Source organism: Terrapene carolina, unplaced genomic scaffold (genome assembly GCF_002925995.2).
Source record: "Terrapene carolina triunguis isolate 2854851 unplaced genomic scaffold, T_m_triunguis-2.0 Scaffold68, whole genome shotgun sequence".
NCBI lineage: Eukaryota > Metazoa > Chordata > Testudines > Emydidae > Terrapene > Terrapene triunguis.
In genome coordinates this window covers 19,314,169-19,330,935 of record NW_020664419.1, presented here as the reverse complement: position 1 = coordinate 19,330,935, position 16,767 = coordinate 19,314,169, and the positions used below count along the sequence as shown (strand labels likewise).

Here is a 16,767-nt window from a genome sequence, read left to right as displayed (position 1 = left end):
TCTAGCAGTCTCAGATGATGACCCAGCACATGTTCGCTTTAAGAACACTTTCACAGCAGATTTGGCAAAATGCAAAGAAGGTACCAGTGTGAGATTTCTAAGGATAGATACAGCACTCGACCCAAGGTTTAAGAATCTGAAGTGCCTTCCAAAATCTGAGAGGGACAAGGTGTGGAGAATGCTTTCAGATGTCTTAAAGAGCAACACTCCGATGTGGAAACTATAGAACCTGAACCACCAAAAGAGAAAATCAACCTTCTGCTGGTGGCATCTGACTCAGATGATGAAAATGAACATGCATCAGTCCGCACTGCTTTGGATAGTTATCGAACAGAACCTGTCATCAGCATGGACATATATATTCTGGAATGGTGGTTGAAGCATGAAGGGACATATGAATCTTTAGCGCATCTGGCATGTAAATATCTTGCGATGCCGGCTACAACAGTGCCATCCGAACGTCTGTTCTCACGTTCAGGTGACATTGTAAACAAGACATGGGCGGCATTATCTCCTGCAAACTGTAACCAAACTTGTTTGCGGAGCGATTGGCTGAAGTAGGACTGAGTGGACTTGTAGGTTCTAAAGTTTTACATTGTTTTATTTTTGAATGCAGTTTTTTTTGATACATAATTCTACATTTGTAAGTTCAACCTTCATTATAAAGAGATTGCACTACAGTACTTGTATGAGGTGAATTGAAATATACTATTTCTTTTGTTTTTTTACAGTGCAAATATTTGTAATAAAAAATAAATATAAAGTGAGCATTGTACACTATTCTGTGCTGTAATTGAAATCGATATATTTGAAAATGTAGAAAACATCCACAAATATTTAAATAAATGGTATTCTATTATTGTTTAGTCACACGATTAATCACGATTCATTTTTTTAATTGCAATTAATTTTTTAATCGGTTGACAGCCCTACTTTTTATATAACATGTTCAACTCGGCTGTTTTTTTAGACTCATTAGCATTCATATTTGCCCAGTTCAGTATACAATAAGTCAGACTGCTATGCAGACAGGTTGCTACAAAACTTTATTTGAATGCTTTACGCTGGGGTGTGGAAAGGTCACAACAGCAACTTTTATTTAAAAACAAACACTTCAGACAGACATAAGAATGTCATTTTTTAGGGCATCAAAACCTAGAAAGCAGAGATACACCTCTACCCCGATATAACGCTGTCCTCGGGAGCCAAAAAATCTTACTGTGTTATATTGAACTTGCTTTGATCCACCAGAGCGTGCAGCCCCGCCTCCCCGGAGCGCTGCTTTACCGCGTTATATCCGAATTCGTGTTATATCGGGTCGCGTTATATTGGGGTAGAGGTGTATTCTCCTTTCTAGATCTACATGTGGCATTAACCTTACCTCATTTTGTTTATTAAAAGGATCATATAATCCAATGCAGGTATTTCTCCCACTTCCCTGTAAATTAAATGAAATAACTGTCAATTTATCTAGATTTACATAGACATTTGTTAAACATTGTTTTCTCCTTTCCAGCGTTACTCCCCTCTTCTCTCCTATCACCAATTCTTTCCATTCCCATTCACTCCTGTCCATTTTCTGGCCTTTGGTTTCATACGTATTGCTCTATTACTTTAACTCCAAAAAAGGGGAGTGAGAAAATAGGGTATGGGGGGTTGATGTGTGTTGTTTTTTGTTGTTGTTTTGGTTTTTAGAACAGTTACATGTGACAACTGATCAACCCACCATCACAACTGAATCTGCATCCCCTTATAACCTGAAATTCACTTCTCTACCTCACTGAAGCCCTATGTAGGCTCCCCACTCAACCTCCACAAGGGCAGGGTGGCAATGAAGCAATATCTTGGCTAGCCAACTACAAAAGCAGTTTCTCCTCCCTTGGTGTTCACACCTCAACTGCTAGAAGAGGGCCTCCCCCTCCCTGATTGAACTAACCTCGTTATCTCCAGACTGATTCTTGCCTGCAAATGTATACCTGCCTCTGGAAATTTCCATTACATGCATCTGACGAAGTGGGTATTCACCCACGAAAGCTTATGCTCCAATACATCTGTTAGTCTATAAGGTGCCACAGGACTCTTTGTTGCTTTTTACAGATCCAGACTAACACGGCTACCCCTCTGATACTTGGCACCCTTTGTAGGTTCTAAAGGGTTCTAAAGGCCATGGAAAGGGGATTCTGTGCTGGCGCTCTGTAGGATATTTTGGGGTGGGATGCACCAGATCTGGGGGATCTGCGATTATATGGACCCAGTGGCTAAAAACTTCACATCCGGGTGCAGAGAGGCTGACACATAGGCCAGAGGCCTACAGTTGGAGGAAGAATGTAGCCCCTACCCTGGGAACTATCAAGACAAACGCTAAATAGATTTCACAAGCTGTTTAAAAGCTCCAGATTGTCAACACAATTATTGACAGTCTACTGCCCTGTAAAAAACAAACACCATCTACAGCTGATTTATATAATGATGTACTGGTTATTGTTTACACTACTTCTGAACACAAACAGATTAAACTGTTTCCTTTTTAATGGACAAGACTCTTTAGGTTTTCCAGATCTATTTCCATTTTTGGCCTCTGACTGGCAGCAAATTGTTGCATTTCCATTTTCAGTTGGAAGCTACTACCACTCTCAAAGTGTGCATAAAGTTACCAGGCTAATGAGGCTACATCCAGCTATGCAACCTTGCACTTATCAGACTACAATCATGGAGTCTGTTTGATACAATAAACACCACTGTTTTTAACAACAGAGCATGAGAAAATGGACCTGTAGTGGTTTGCAAAATTACTGCACCTTGTTTTGTGAAGTAGACATAGGGCCCTTCATTTTCAGTTTTTATTTTATTTAATTTTTCCCGGAAATTTATCAGTGTTTATTACCACAACAACAAAAGCAGGTGAAAATCAGTACAAAAAACTATTAATAATTTTTCTGGGTAAATACTGGGGTTTATTTTGGTGACCAGAAAGACCGGGGGGGGAAGGGAGTATTCAGTAGATTAATGCTTTGAATTCCGTTCATCAATGTGGCTTGCTGCAGAACAAAAACAGAACACAAAACACAAGTGCCACCTGAGTTTAAGAAGACAATATATCTCTCATCCCCAAATAAAACTTTTCATTTGAATAAACAGTTTACTGTTGTAGACCTAGAACTATTAGCCTATAAATATTTACATTTAATAATTGGGCCATACCATTTGCCGCACATACACTTAACTTCATCCTTTTCTCCTGGTTTTGTTTTTTTTTAAACTTTCAAATACTACCTTATGTTCTGAAACATATTCTGATACAGATTTTCACTTTCTTCCCATTTTAGTGTGTAAAATCTTTAAATGGTTATCTGCTAACAGCTTGAAATGTGTATGTGGTGGGCGTGAGATTCATCAGTAAGTTCACATTCACATGCACTTCAGAGCTTGTATGCGTGCCTGTTTGTTTATTGTGTGTATCTTCTAGACTAATGCATAGCCTTATTTCAACAGGCAGCTTTGCATATACACACAGACTAACGTATTATCCTAATACAGATATCTCATGCAATGTATTGTATTTTCCTAATAAAACAAGTTATTTTTATATATTTGAATGATACAAAAGTAGGGTGAAAATAAAAATGAAAACTTTTTGTGAATCCTGGGAATTTTTCGGTAAAAAATCGGTCTAAACTGAAAATGAAGGGGCTTAAGTATATATAAGGGCCTGGTCATGCATTCTCTTAGGTTTTTATACGTGCTACCACAATAGCTAAGCTCTCAACAACAAAACTCTTCTATGCTCCTATTTCAGAAAAAAAGAAAAAAAAGAAAAAAAAAAGCATCTGCTTAAGTTCCACTGACTTAAAATTAATCAAGTGCATTCCTGAACAGGACCAAATTGAGAACTTACTGACTTCAGTGGGAGCAGGAGCAGGCCCCTATAATCTGGCATTTTCTGTACTTTTCTAAGAAAAGTGGATTTCATAAAAACTGGAATCATAGCTGTAATAATCAATCAATTAAAGTTCCACATCAAGTCTATGCATGTGCTAGCATATTGTTACCAAGTGCACTTACAGGATTCTTACATTGCTTTTCAGGGGAGAAGTGCTTACCCTGTGACTAATAAGCTGTTTTATTTAACAGGTATGTGACAACTGTATATGCCATGAAAGACAAAGGCCACATTTTTTTCTAATCTCAACATTATTTTGTAATTTTTGTAAAAGCTTGAAAATAATGTCCATCCTCCTCCTTCCACTGATCCTACACACAATACATATGGTCTCTTTTCACTTGGCAGATACAGATTGTTTTCCAATTGTGTTTAATGGGCCAGAAACCAAAATAGCTCAGTTTAGTTTACACCCTTGTCTGTGCACCAGCCTTGCTGATGATGTCAGTATGAACATGAAGTGCTCTGACAAGTGTTAGAGTGAACTGCTGCTAGAGAGCCAGCAGGAAGGACACATGTTTGAGAGTCTCTCACAAAAATGGTGGCTCATTGAATAATGTAGTTTACAGTGGTTATTTAAAATAAATCTAAAGGCTAAATTGCCTTGGACAACACAATAAGATCTGCAGTTAACCAACACCAGTATGTGCAGTAATGAAGTTATTTCCCCATAGTGAATATAGGGAAGAACAAGGAAACCTGCAGATACTGGGGTAACCATATCTATTGATCTTGAATAAAATGAGAAAGTTTTTCAATATCATTTCTGTATATTAACAGAGTAGCAACATGAAAAAATACTCATCGTTCAGAAGACATTCTTCACCAGTTTGCAAGTTTTAAGGCAGGTCAAAAATGGGACTTTAAACTTTACTGTAAGTGTGGGTAACTGATAAGTAGTTAGATAAATTCAAGACCCTGTCCCTTCCTGCACAAAAAGCAGTCAGTCATAAAAAGATCAGCAGATGGAAAAGTTTTGCCATACACCAGGGAACAAAGTAGATAAAACAGTACATTTGCTATCAGTCAATCAAGTAAGTTACTGCAGAACAAAAGTCACCTTAGGTGGAATCTGCCTCCATTACGGTCAATGGCAAAACTCCAGTTGCCTATCAGTGGAGCCAGCTTTTCACTCTTAAGGCTTAAAAATGGTCCATTTTCCAAGTTTTGACAATTTGATGCAAAAAGCATCTTATGTACAGGATGAAATTTATACTTTTTGTATATTGTTTCAACTTCTGGAGAAAAAAGTTAACATACACAAGGGTCTGGGATAATTCAGACCCCCATCATGCAACCGCACCAGCATGGATGGACACAATCCTGCATGGAGTCTCACTAACTTCAATAGGAATCTATCTGGGCATTAAGGCCGGCACGGATCCCACAGCAGGTTAGACACCTTATCTGTCTGTCTCACACAGACAACACTCCTCTCTCTAGGACAGTGGTTCCCAAACTTTAACAACCTGTGAACCCCTTTCACTAAAATGTCAAGTCTCGCAAACCCCCTCCTAAAAATTAATATTTCCAGGGATATTCTCCTTGACCTGAGTATAAATTATAAAAGTAGTGATCTTGGAAACAAACATTGTTTTTATGACATGCTTATTACACACTATTTATTATTAATTATCATTTATTGTGACAGTATTTTTATTACATTATGAAAACGGCAACACACTTCCAAGCTCTCACTTTCGTAGCTTGTGTCACTTTGAATAAGCCTGTTATAAGACAAGGCTCCTAGGTTTCATCAAGGAGTATCAGATGTGAAACAGCAGGAAGGTATTTAAGAAGCCAACTCAAAGAGTTCCTCCTACACAAGCATTCAGGTCTTGAGCAGTCCAGGCAATCAATGCACATTACAACAAAGCTTAAACTTGTTCTTCATAATAATTTTAAAAACAATACTAGCTGCCTATTTAATTTTAAAAACAGCAAAAAATATCCACGTCCCTTTCCACTTCTTATAAGGAGTCTTGAAGTTTAAATCTCCTCAATGTGATAGAGATGCTTGCTTTGATCTGCTTAGCTCTTGGAAGTCCAGGAGCTCTGGGCTGCTGACCCCGTGCTGCCCAGGGTCCCTAGGGACAGTTCTGTCCGCCATTAGGGAATTTTTTCCCGAGAACCCCCTGTAACATTTTGCGAACCCCAGTTTGGGAACCACTGCTCTAGGAGAAGGGGGCTTGCTTTTTTTTTTTTTTTTTTTTTTTAAACATACAACATATGACCAGCCCTCAAATTTGCCCAGTGGTGAAAATACTCCAAGGAGAACTCTCCACTCCAGTAACAGGTTTTAAATCTTAAAACCCAAACAAAACATATCTGTGGTCTTCCCAAGGGAGCAAGGCTCCAGATGCTGGTTCTGTAGTAGACTGACCTACCCAGGGGAAGGTCAGCCTACTTTGGCGAGACAGGAGGACTGTGGAATTAACAAAAAAACATGTTCTTCAGGACAGAGTTCAGAGCAGTTTGGCAGGTAGAAACCTCATGCAAATGTGTTCTCCACTCTGCTACACCCAGTTTTCAGGATCTGCCTTCTGCCCCGCTACCACCACCTGGCACCACACAGCCTGCAGAGTTTACTTCAGCCCTAGGAAATGTAACTAGCTGGGGATGGGAAGGCAAACACACTGAGCAAGCTCAGTGAATCCTGCTGTTTTTCCCAAGAGCCTGACTGCCATATGAAGTGATTGGGCTGGCCAGTCTGCAGCCCTGGAATGCTTAATGCAACATTCCATACATGCTAGAAAGAAGGCACTTTCCCCTTATGAACAAAAATTGGCCTCCTCAAGTCTGTAGTGCCCAGAATATTTGCTGTCAACAGCTGCACGGATGAACTTTGCATGGATCAGAGTAAAATATGACTAGAGTTTTGTGTAATACAAAAATCTGATATTTCATGAAACTAAAATATTAAAAACAAACAAACAAAAAACAAAGGGAGGTTTGTTACTACTGCCAGGTGATGTGTAAAGGCCCCATAACTCCCCTTGGTGTGCTCATGTAAAGGAAAGCCTGCATCCACAAGAAAAGGGAATTCTGCTCTGCTGCAGCCTCTTCCTTCCCTCATCCTTGTGGAAGCCCTGCTGGATGCTCTGCTGTTTGGAGGGGGCAGGTCAAAGAATAAGAGGCATCCCTGGCAACGCAGTTCCATTGGAAGTGCATTGCCCTGCAGCCTGTGCCCCCAGCAGATCCCCTAAAATCCACATGAATCTGGGTGGGTACTAGTAGATTTTGCTATCTGAACCCCAACTTCTTCCAAAGAGTGGGAATCATCCCCAAACCAACTGGAGAATTCTTGCACTGCCACAAGATTTATACTGAGTGTTACTTCTTCTTTACATGCACTAGGGAGAACAGGGCCCTAAATGTAGGCTTTTGCAGTAAAAATGACTGTAGCTCTAGGGTGACCAGATAGCAAATGTGAAAAATCGGGACAGGGGGTGGAGGGTAACATGAGCCTATATAAGAAAAAGACCCAAAAATCGGGACTGTCCCTATAAAATCTGGTCACCCTATGTAGCTCTGAAGGATACTAAACAAGTTAGAGATACTTCAGAGTTCATGACAACTACAGGCAGGGTTTAAAATTACACAAAGCACAGCATAAGAGGAGGGTATTTTTTACCATTTAAAAGGTTTAAAGATGTCACTTATACAGAACCAAGTTTAAGTGAAATAGCTCCGCTTGAATTCAGTAGATTCTGCCTTTCTTAAGCAACTCAGCTCTCAGCGAGGAAGAATGTGCTGTTTATGAAGAATTTGTGTAAGTAATGGCTGTTCGTTCAGGATGACATCCTGGCCACAGTGAAGTCAATGGCAAAACTCCAATGGACTTGAATGGAGCCAGGATTTCACTCTCTCAGTCCCTCCAGCCTTGCCCCAAGGAAAAAACAGTTTTGTAAGTAACCTAAAAGGCATCCAAAACTTGTAATCGATCAAATCACAGATTTTAAATCCCAATGAAAAGAAATGTAAAATGCAAGTATTAGATTAAATTAGACGAACTCTTACTTTCCGGTACATCTGAACAGACTTCTATGCTGTAGACTTACCTTCCAGGTATAAATAATTTTTCCATTTCTTTCAACATTTACTACATACGGTGTTGCTGCACTCTTCTCAAAAGTGTCTGAAATTAGAAGTATTAAAGGCATAAGACACTCATTTGGATTAATTCACTGTAGAACTTATGTAGGTTTAAAACAAATCAGCATTAGTCTTACATCTGCAAAAACACTTAAATGAAGGCCTTTCTAGAGCATATTGTGTGCATGAAAAAATTCCTCTCTTCTTGACGAAGATAGTGTAGTACGCAGGCTTCTATTTAATCCCGAATGAAACTTCAAATGAGATGTAATGAGTTTTAAAACTTATAGAAAAGGAGCTTAGCTTCTAAACACTCCTCACTCACCCATCCAATAACATGGAAACCATGTTTGAATTAACAGTTCTAATTGCCATAGTAATGGAATTCAACCATCTCCTTGCAAAATTTCAGGATCAACTCCTATTTTCTGTTAGAATTCTAAATAAGAGGTTTGGATTCATTGTATGCTGCTTACAGCAGATCATTTTCAACCCATTCTATTACATGCATACAGGACTTTAGAAGTTAAGTAATGGCTATGCATTGCAAGTTCTCAAACTGCAGTCCTCAGAGCACCAGCTGGTGGTCAACAGAGAGGTGGCACCAGCACCACGACACCTGTCACCTTGTTTCCAGCGGCTTCTCCAGGCAACTCAGAGAAGTACCTGGAAATGAGGCGATGTCAGCCTAGCTGACTCCTCCAGAGGCCACTTCCGCATAAAGAGCAGGATAAGAAACAGAATTTTCCCTTAGTGACCAGAGCCATCAGGGAGCCATACAGCCTAGCAGTATACACTGGGGCAGTGGTTCTCAAACATATTTGATCACACCCCCTTCTTTCTGTCTGTAGTAGTTTCGCCCCAACTAGGGCACCTGGCTAGCAGCCACCGCTGTCCAGCCACCCAGCTCTGAAGGCAGCATTGCCGCCAGCAGCAGTGAAGAAGTAAGGGTGCATGGTATGGTACTGCCACCCTTATTTCTGTGCTGCTGCTGGCAGCGGCACTGCTTTCAGAGCTGGGCACTCAGTCAGCAGCTGCTGCTCTCTAGCCACCCAGCTCTGAATTCGTGCAGTAATTTTTTCCCCCCTAACTCTTTTCAAGCCCGCCCAGAATACATTCCACACATCCCAGTTTAAGAACCGCTGCACTGGGGTACCTGGAAACTAAGCAGCCATGGGGCACGTGCAAGGATCCCATGTGTCAGGGAAGCATAGATAAGCCATGATGGACATGAAGGGGAAAGAGAAGGACCAGGCAGCAGGGAAGCCCAAAACAAAAGGAAATAGTGTGATTAGTGTATGTCAGAAAGGACAAATCTCATATATTAAAGACAATAAAAAGGCATGCTTTCCTTATGCCACTTTTCTAGCAGTTGTGGTTGCCAAAGGGTTGTTGCCTCACAAATGGGAACTTGACTAGGAGAGGAAATGTAGTTCATAAAAAGAACATTTGATGGCTGCATTTTAACCACTGTATGGTAGTTTGTAACAGCAATAGTGTTCAGAAAGTTTGAATGGAAAAATTCTTCAAGATTCCTGTTAGGTTATTAGCTGGGTTTGACACTAATAACTTTGTAGTTATCACCTAAGGTTGGTAGAGAGTGTGCCTCCTCCATATGGTCAGGTATTTTTATACTATAAACTGGCTTATGCTAACACAATTAGTAATGAAAAGAACACCTCCTTTGTTTTATTTATCACTGTTAGGATCAATTAAATTCAGAACACTGGCATTTTGTTGTTGGGAAACAAGGGGGAAATCCTGGCTTTCTTTACACTACTAGATTCACCACTTTCCACAGCTGTCAGAGCACTCAAAGTCCATTACAACAGCGTTACACCAGAGATGATCACCCAATAATAGCCGAGAAGATCTGTCATTATCCCGTTGAATGACACTACACCCTACATTGATATTAATGGATATTTCATTGGATTCAGCCACTTATACTATCCTGGAAGTTTAGGGAACAGTCTCCAAACAAATCCTTTTCCATATAGTATACTCCCTCAAGGCAGAATTCACTCCAATATAGAGGGCCCACACAATACCCTCTGTACCGCAGGGCCTCCTCATCAGTCCAGGATGGAGAGGAGGGAGGACACGCTGGTGTCACAAAGGTGATTTTCCTGCCACCCTTACTAACCCAGCGCAGACTGAGCATTTGGAGTGGACTGGGGAAGTGATAATTACGGTAAATCTGCACTTGAAAGATCCAGTGGGCAAAAACCCAATGTAAAGGGCACAAAGAACAACAGCCAATATCCCAATCCACAGACTAGAATAGCAGGCAAGGATAGACTGCAAGCAACCACACAGCCTGCCTGCATGTCAAGGGTGAATACTGGCCCATCAACCCCCTTTCTACTGTGTATAAGGAAGGATGAATTTGACCTCCAAGCAGACAGTAGCCCCCTGATCCAGAGTCCACAGAACTCAATGGAAGTCTTTAGATCAGGGCCTGTGAGAGACCCATCTTCTCTCAGTTTATAGCTCCTTCCTTGATCCTAGCTATGCCCAGTGTGTACATCACTGGAAATTCCAAGAGGGGCTGCATAACACTCTCAAATCCTCAAGGGAGAAAACATTCTTTTTTAATGTTATATTTAGTAACATTTAGCGCTAGATGCAAAAATGCTTTAACATCTAGAAATTAAAATCCTTTTTAAGATAATTAAATCAGCTTTCAAGCAATTCTGAAACTTGCTTGAAGTCTCCCGTATACTGATGCCCATTTGTGATTCTCCAGCAGGTTACCACCACCAACAGATTCAGAATAGCCAGGAAGATTTTGTTCAAATATAGCACAGTTTTAATTCATAGCAAGAAGTGCTGCTTGTCTTCTGAACACTCACATGATTGGGCTAAACAAAAATAAGCCCAGATTTCCTTTAAAAACAGTTGAAAACAAATATTTTCATGTGTTTATTTTAAAAAGTTTAATTTCTTCAGTTCTGACCAATGTTTTACAAACATAATGCTTCTACTAGGTAGGACCTATAATTGGAGATATGTCAGTTTGCGAGTACAACATATGTGATTGCTAAATTCAGCATCATACAAGATATTTTTGTCCAAAATCCAGTGATTAGAGCCCCAATACTGACAAAACTTATGTGGTTGCTGAAGGTTGTTCATATGAGTTATCCAATGAGAATAACGTTAAACATGCATGTGAGACTTTACAAGAAAATTCTGTTGAGCCTGAAACTGTAGCAATGGGAGCTGAACCCATGGTAGTTTAACAGTAGTTTAACTAATAGGCTACAACGCCCTGGGTGCCTAGACACAAAAATAATTTATTTTTAAAAGGTAGAAAAGTCACTATGTGAACAGAAGCTGAAATGCTAGACAGTAACACTAGTAACATCAGATGGGCTCATTCTAAAAAAGACTGGTCTTTTGCTTTGTTAAAAAGGCCGTGCACGGCCTGTATCGGTCTTAAACAAGATGGTCAGTGCCATGTCCACACTATAGGACATATTCATATCATAGTAAATCACTCCAGTATACAATGGTAGATGATAATAATACCTAACATACATGGAATACTTTTCAACTACAGACTTTGCGGTAGAAGGAAAGGTAAGGAATTTATTTTTAAAATAATGGAAACTTTCCTATTTACCTTTGGTTTTGTATAAATTTGTTTGGGGATAAATCAATCTGACATACCCCTTTATAGAGCAACAATACATAGATGGTTGATTTTTTTGAATTATGTATCTTGCCACAAGGTCTCCAATTAGACATTCAGAATTTAGTACAGATACTAACATCTGTCTCTACCATGATTATGGCCCTAACAAATTCCCGGCCATGAAAAATGCTGTGAAATCTGGTCTCCCCACTGTGAATTCTGGTCTTTTGTGTGCTTTTACCCTATACTATACAGATTTCACATGAGAGATCGGTGTTTCTCAAATTGGGAGTCCTGACTCAAAAGGGAGTTGCGGTGGGAGAGGGGGGATGGTTGCAAGGTTATTTTAGGGGGGTCATTTTAGAGCTGGGTGGCTGGAGAGCGGTGGCTGTTGGCTGGGCACCCAGCTCTGAAGGCGGCGCCCCGCCAGCAGTAGCACAGAAGTAAGAGTGGCAATACCATACCATGCCATCCTTACTTCTGCACTGCTGCCTTCAGAGCTGGGCGGCTGGAGAGTGGCGGCTGTTGACTAAGGGCCCAGCTCTGCAGGCAGCAGCGCAGAAGGGAGCAATAGCATACCAGGCCATCCTTATTTTTATGCTGCTGCTGCTGGTGATGGCTCTGCCTTCAGAGCTCAGCTCTCAGCCAGCAGCCGCCACTCTCCAGCTGCCCAGCTCTGAAGGAAGCACCAGCAGTAGTGCAGAAGTAAGGGTAGCAGTACCGCAACCCCCACTACAATAACCTTGTGAGCCCCCACAACTCTCTTTTGGGTCAGGACCCCTACAATTATAACACCATGACATTTCAGATTTAAATATCTGAAATCATGAAATTTACTATTTTAAAAATCTATGACCATGAAGTTGACCAAAATGGACAGTGAATTTGGTAGGACCCTAAAGATGATGATTTTTATGCTATTTCCCTCTGCTTTTCTAAACTGAGTCTTTTGTAGTTTTTAAAAAACAGAACTAAACCAGTTACTTCACAGGTGGGGCGGAGGGGAACCATTGTGCCAAAAGTCCACTGGGATTATTCATTGCTTCTCAGCTCCCACACCACCCAACAGAATAATTTAGCAATCTCATATTGTTGTGGCATCTAACAGTTAATTTACTTTTAATTAGCATTCACTTACGAAATGGATAAAAGTTTTTTGTTTTGTTTTTTTTTTTTAAAGAGGAGGTTACTGGGGGAAAGTATTCTAACCAAATTTTTGGAGAAATGGGGAGTGAGAGAGGAAAGTTTTGTGAAAGAAAGGGATAACATCTAGCATATATGATAGTAGTCTGTTAGTAGGAAGTTAAATCTACATAGGTTATTTCCTGTTGTCATATACAATTGTTTCACTTTGAACATTCTTTGCCAAATTCATCTCTGATGCATGAGTGACTTTAGTGGAGAGCTATACCAAGGATGAATTTGGCTCACATTTCAAGGAAGTTGCTTTTAAATACACATACTTTAGACTAACCTGTTTAATGTTATATTAGTTTTTAGACTCTATGATATTTACTCTTGGCATGTCACCTTAAGTGCAGTCTGCATCTCGTGTGTAACTGAACTATTTTCACTTCCCTGCCATAATAGATTAAACTCCCTGATTCTCCATTTTAAAAAAATAAATAAAATGTCACCATCTAAAATTTATACTCATACCATACAGAATAACTTTGCAATTTGCATCACTTTTAAAGTAGACATTTGGACATTGTACTTACATAAATAATGAGTGGACTGGATTCTGCACATGACTTTAATGGTATTTGAACATGGTGTAAATCAGTCGAGTATTAGGCCCAGCAATCTTTGTAACTGGCAGCCAAGGAGCATACAAATGGGAAAACCATAACACACACCAAGGCAGACAGGTATTTCTAGATATGTTTTGGCAATGGTTCACATATCATGCTCCCAGCACCTGACTAATCCATGCCCAAATAAGCCACTACTTCACTCATTTAGGCCCAAGTTTAAACACACCTGGGCTCTCTTGTAACCACACAGCACATAAATAATATGCTGTTGTTTTTACTGCCATAAACTAAACTAAGGTGCTGATTCATGAAAAATTAGATTCCAGCCAGCTTCGTTTTGACCCAGCAAGAGGACATTAATATCACATCATGTCAAACTTCTTCCCCCTCCCTTTGTGTTGTGTCCCACTTTAAGAAGGGGGGAGACGGGGTTGTGAGGATGTTTAAAGGGCCAGATAACCATACATATGTGCACACACTAAAGAAACCAGGGCCACATCTGGGACGGGGCAGGCGGAGGCGAGGACACTTTCCTTACAGGTGAGCCGAGTACAAGACAGATATGGCTGGCGGGGGTGGGGGCGACCCTACAGAAACATTTCGGAAAGCGCCTCCCGGAGCATCAGCGTTACCTAGAGCCGCTGCCGGACCTTGCGCCAAGAGCCACGGGACCACATCGCTCTGGAGATCAAACTCGGCGCTCAGCTGGAGCAGCATCCCGCTGGTGCCACCCGCCCGGCCCTTGCCTGCGGGGGGAGGCGCGGGGCAGACTCGCAGGAGCCCGGGTCCAGGAGGGGCCGGCGCACCAGCCTCTCCGCTCCCGTGCAGCTGGGGGCGTGGGCGCTGCGCGGCGCTTCCGCCGCCCTCCTCATTCGGGCCGCTGCTTTCGCTTCTGCTCGAGAGCGGCAGCGCTGGGAACAGCCCAGCCCGGCCGGGAGCTGCTCCAAGCTGCAGCCTACTGGGTGCCGGGGATGTCATTCAGCTCCGGGCGGCGTGGAGTGGCTGGGCGCGCTGCTCCCCCAGGCCGCAGCAAGAGGGAAGGCTGCGCTGAGCAAACGCCTGTTGTTGCCCGCTTTGCAGCAGGCAGGCACATGATTTTCAGTCGGCCCGGGCTTTCACCTCACCGGGCTGGGGTGTTTGTTGATGGTGCTTACACAGAGTGCTGAGAAATGGTCCGTGCGTGCTGGTGATAAGTAATTGGTAATAAGATAAACGCTAGAGGTTGGCACAAAACCAACCCCCAGATCCAACACCTCCAAACTCAGGGGAATGTTGGATTCTGGGCCAGATCTGCTGCCCTTCGTGGCTCTAAAGCCCTCCAGGAGCCTGTAATGAGGGTACCACCAGCTAATGGTGTCAGCAGTGGGGGGGGGGGGGGGGGCGGGGGGGGTTGTATTATTATTCATTCTTATATTATTACAATAGCACCCAGAGGCCCTGATCAGAATCATGGCCCCTTTGTGCTGGGCAGTTTATAGGCACAGACTAGAGTTCCCCATGCCAACACCAGAGAGACTTCAGATTCAGGCCACAGTCTTGTTACTGGGTGAGTGCAGCTGAAATCCAGCATGAATGATGAGCCGCCCAGTACAGTAGTAGCTTATAGAATCATAGAACTGGAAGGGACCTCAAGAGGTCATCTAGTCCAGTCCCCTGCACTCACGGCAGCACTAAGTATTATCTAGACCATCCCTGACAGGTGTTTATCCAACCTGCTCTTAAACATCCCCAATGATGGAGATTCCACAACCCCCTAAGCAATTTATTCCAGTGCTTAACCACCCTGACAGGAAGTTTTTCCTAATGTCCATCTTGCTGCAATTTAAGCCCATTGCTTCTTGTCCTATCCTCAGGGGTTAAGAAGAACAATTTTTCTCCCTCCTCCTTGTAACAACCTTTTATGTACTTGAAAACTGTTATCATGCCCCTCTCAGTCTCCCCTTCTCCAGACTAAACAAACCCAGTTTCTTCAATCTTCCCTCATAGGTCATGTTTTCTAGACCTTTAATCATTTTTGTTGCTCTTCTCTGGACTTTCTCCTATTTGTCCACATCTTTCCTCAAATGTGGCACCCAGAACTGGACATAATACTCCAGTTGAGGCCTAATCAGCACGGAGTAGAGCGGAAGAATTACTTCTCGTGTCTTCCTTACAATACTCCTGCTAATACATCCCAGAATGATGTTTGCTTTTTTTGCAACAGCATTACACTTTTGACTCATATTTAGCTTGTGAATGCATTAGGAAGTCATTTGTGAGGTCAAAAAAAGGTCAAATCTGCTTTTGTTGTGATACCTCAGTCACTGAGGCGTGGAAAGCCCAGATCTTTTGTTGTTTATCATTAGAGTCATTTACTATCCAGAAAGGGCTAAGCAATGTCCAAAAAACAAAAAGACACTTCCTGCCCCAAAGCTCCCTCCCCAACTGTTCCATCAGGCAGATTGAGCCCCTTTTACAATCAGTTTGGAAGGGCTGCCTCCCACCCCCGCTTGGTTGTCCCTGTGGTTGGACCAAGGGGAGGTTAGAGCCAAGTGTCTGGAGGCCCAGTGTCTTACTGCCTCCCTCCCCCATGTTGACTGTAAATGCTGGCAGTGCAGCTCCAGTGGTTCCCCTGGCTCTCATAGCCCATACAAGCCATGGGGGTAGGGAGGTTCCACTGAAAAAACAGCACAGCTTCAAGTTCAGCTCCACGGATTGCAGCGGGGCGGGGGGGGAGCGGAGAGAGAGAGACAGAGTGAGTGAGTGTGTGTGTGTGTGTAGGGGGACAGTGCCACAGAGGTACACGCCCGGGACAGCCATACATGGAGGAGCACACTCCCAGCATCTGGATCCAGGGGACATAGTCTGGGCCAGGATCAGAAATGCCAAAGCATCAAAAAGAGAAAACATGAATGGTGAATGAACTATTCTCTACCATGCGTAGTATGAGAATCATATGATACCATCTTTTGATAAGATGTATATCTTATACAATGTGAGAAAGGAAACCAGCTTCCACAAAGTAAGAACTATACAGAGCTAACGTAGAGCTCGCCAGTACAATTCATCTTTGTGTCAGTGGCAGAGCTGATCTGGGGTGAGGGGTGACTATCCCCCTGGCAGCCTTTCAGTGTATGGGCAGCGCCTTTTCAAGAAGATGATGCAATTGACAAAATTGCGCAAGAATTTTCACAAGGAGCTGGAGACTAAACTGGCCCCGCACTCATCCGGCAGATACGGCTTCTGTCCCGCCAGGCTGGGCCAAGCTTCCAACTCCGGGCATTGTGACCTGGTGCATGGAGTCATATGGCAGTCATATGACCCCAAGTGCCATGTTGCAACACCACTCACTCAAA

The 16,767-nt window shown here is 42.3% G+C and overlaps 1 protein-coding gene across 1 annotated transcript in view; it reads right to left on the bottom strand.

The window, feature by feature from the left end:
* GSAP (gamma-secretase activating protein) overlaps positions 1 to 14,163 on the bottom strand; it is a 65,996-nt gene extending 51,833 nt beyond the window's left edge. Inside the window, exons 1-3 of the mRNA XM_024196966.3 lie at positions 14,065 to 14,163; positions 8,002 to 8,078; positions 1,382 to 1,438 (exon numbers count right to left, since the gene is read on the bottom strand). Of these exons, the coding sequence (XP_024052734.2) occupies positions 1,382 to 1,438; positions 8,002 to 8,078; positions 14,065 to 14,149 (219 nt within the window). The 5' untranslated portion in view covers positions 14,150 to 14,163. The remainder of the gene's footprint in view (positions 1 to 1,381; positions 1,439 to 8,001; positions 8,079 to 14,064) is intronic.
* Positions 14,164 to 16,767: the final 2,604 nt, after the last annotated feature.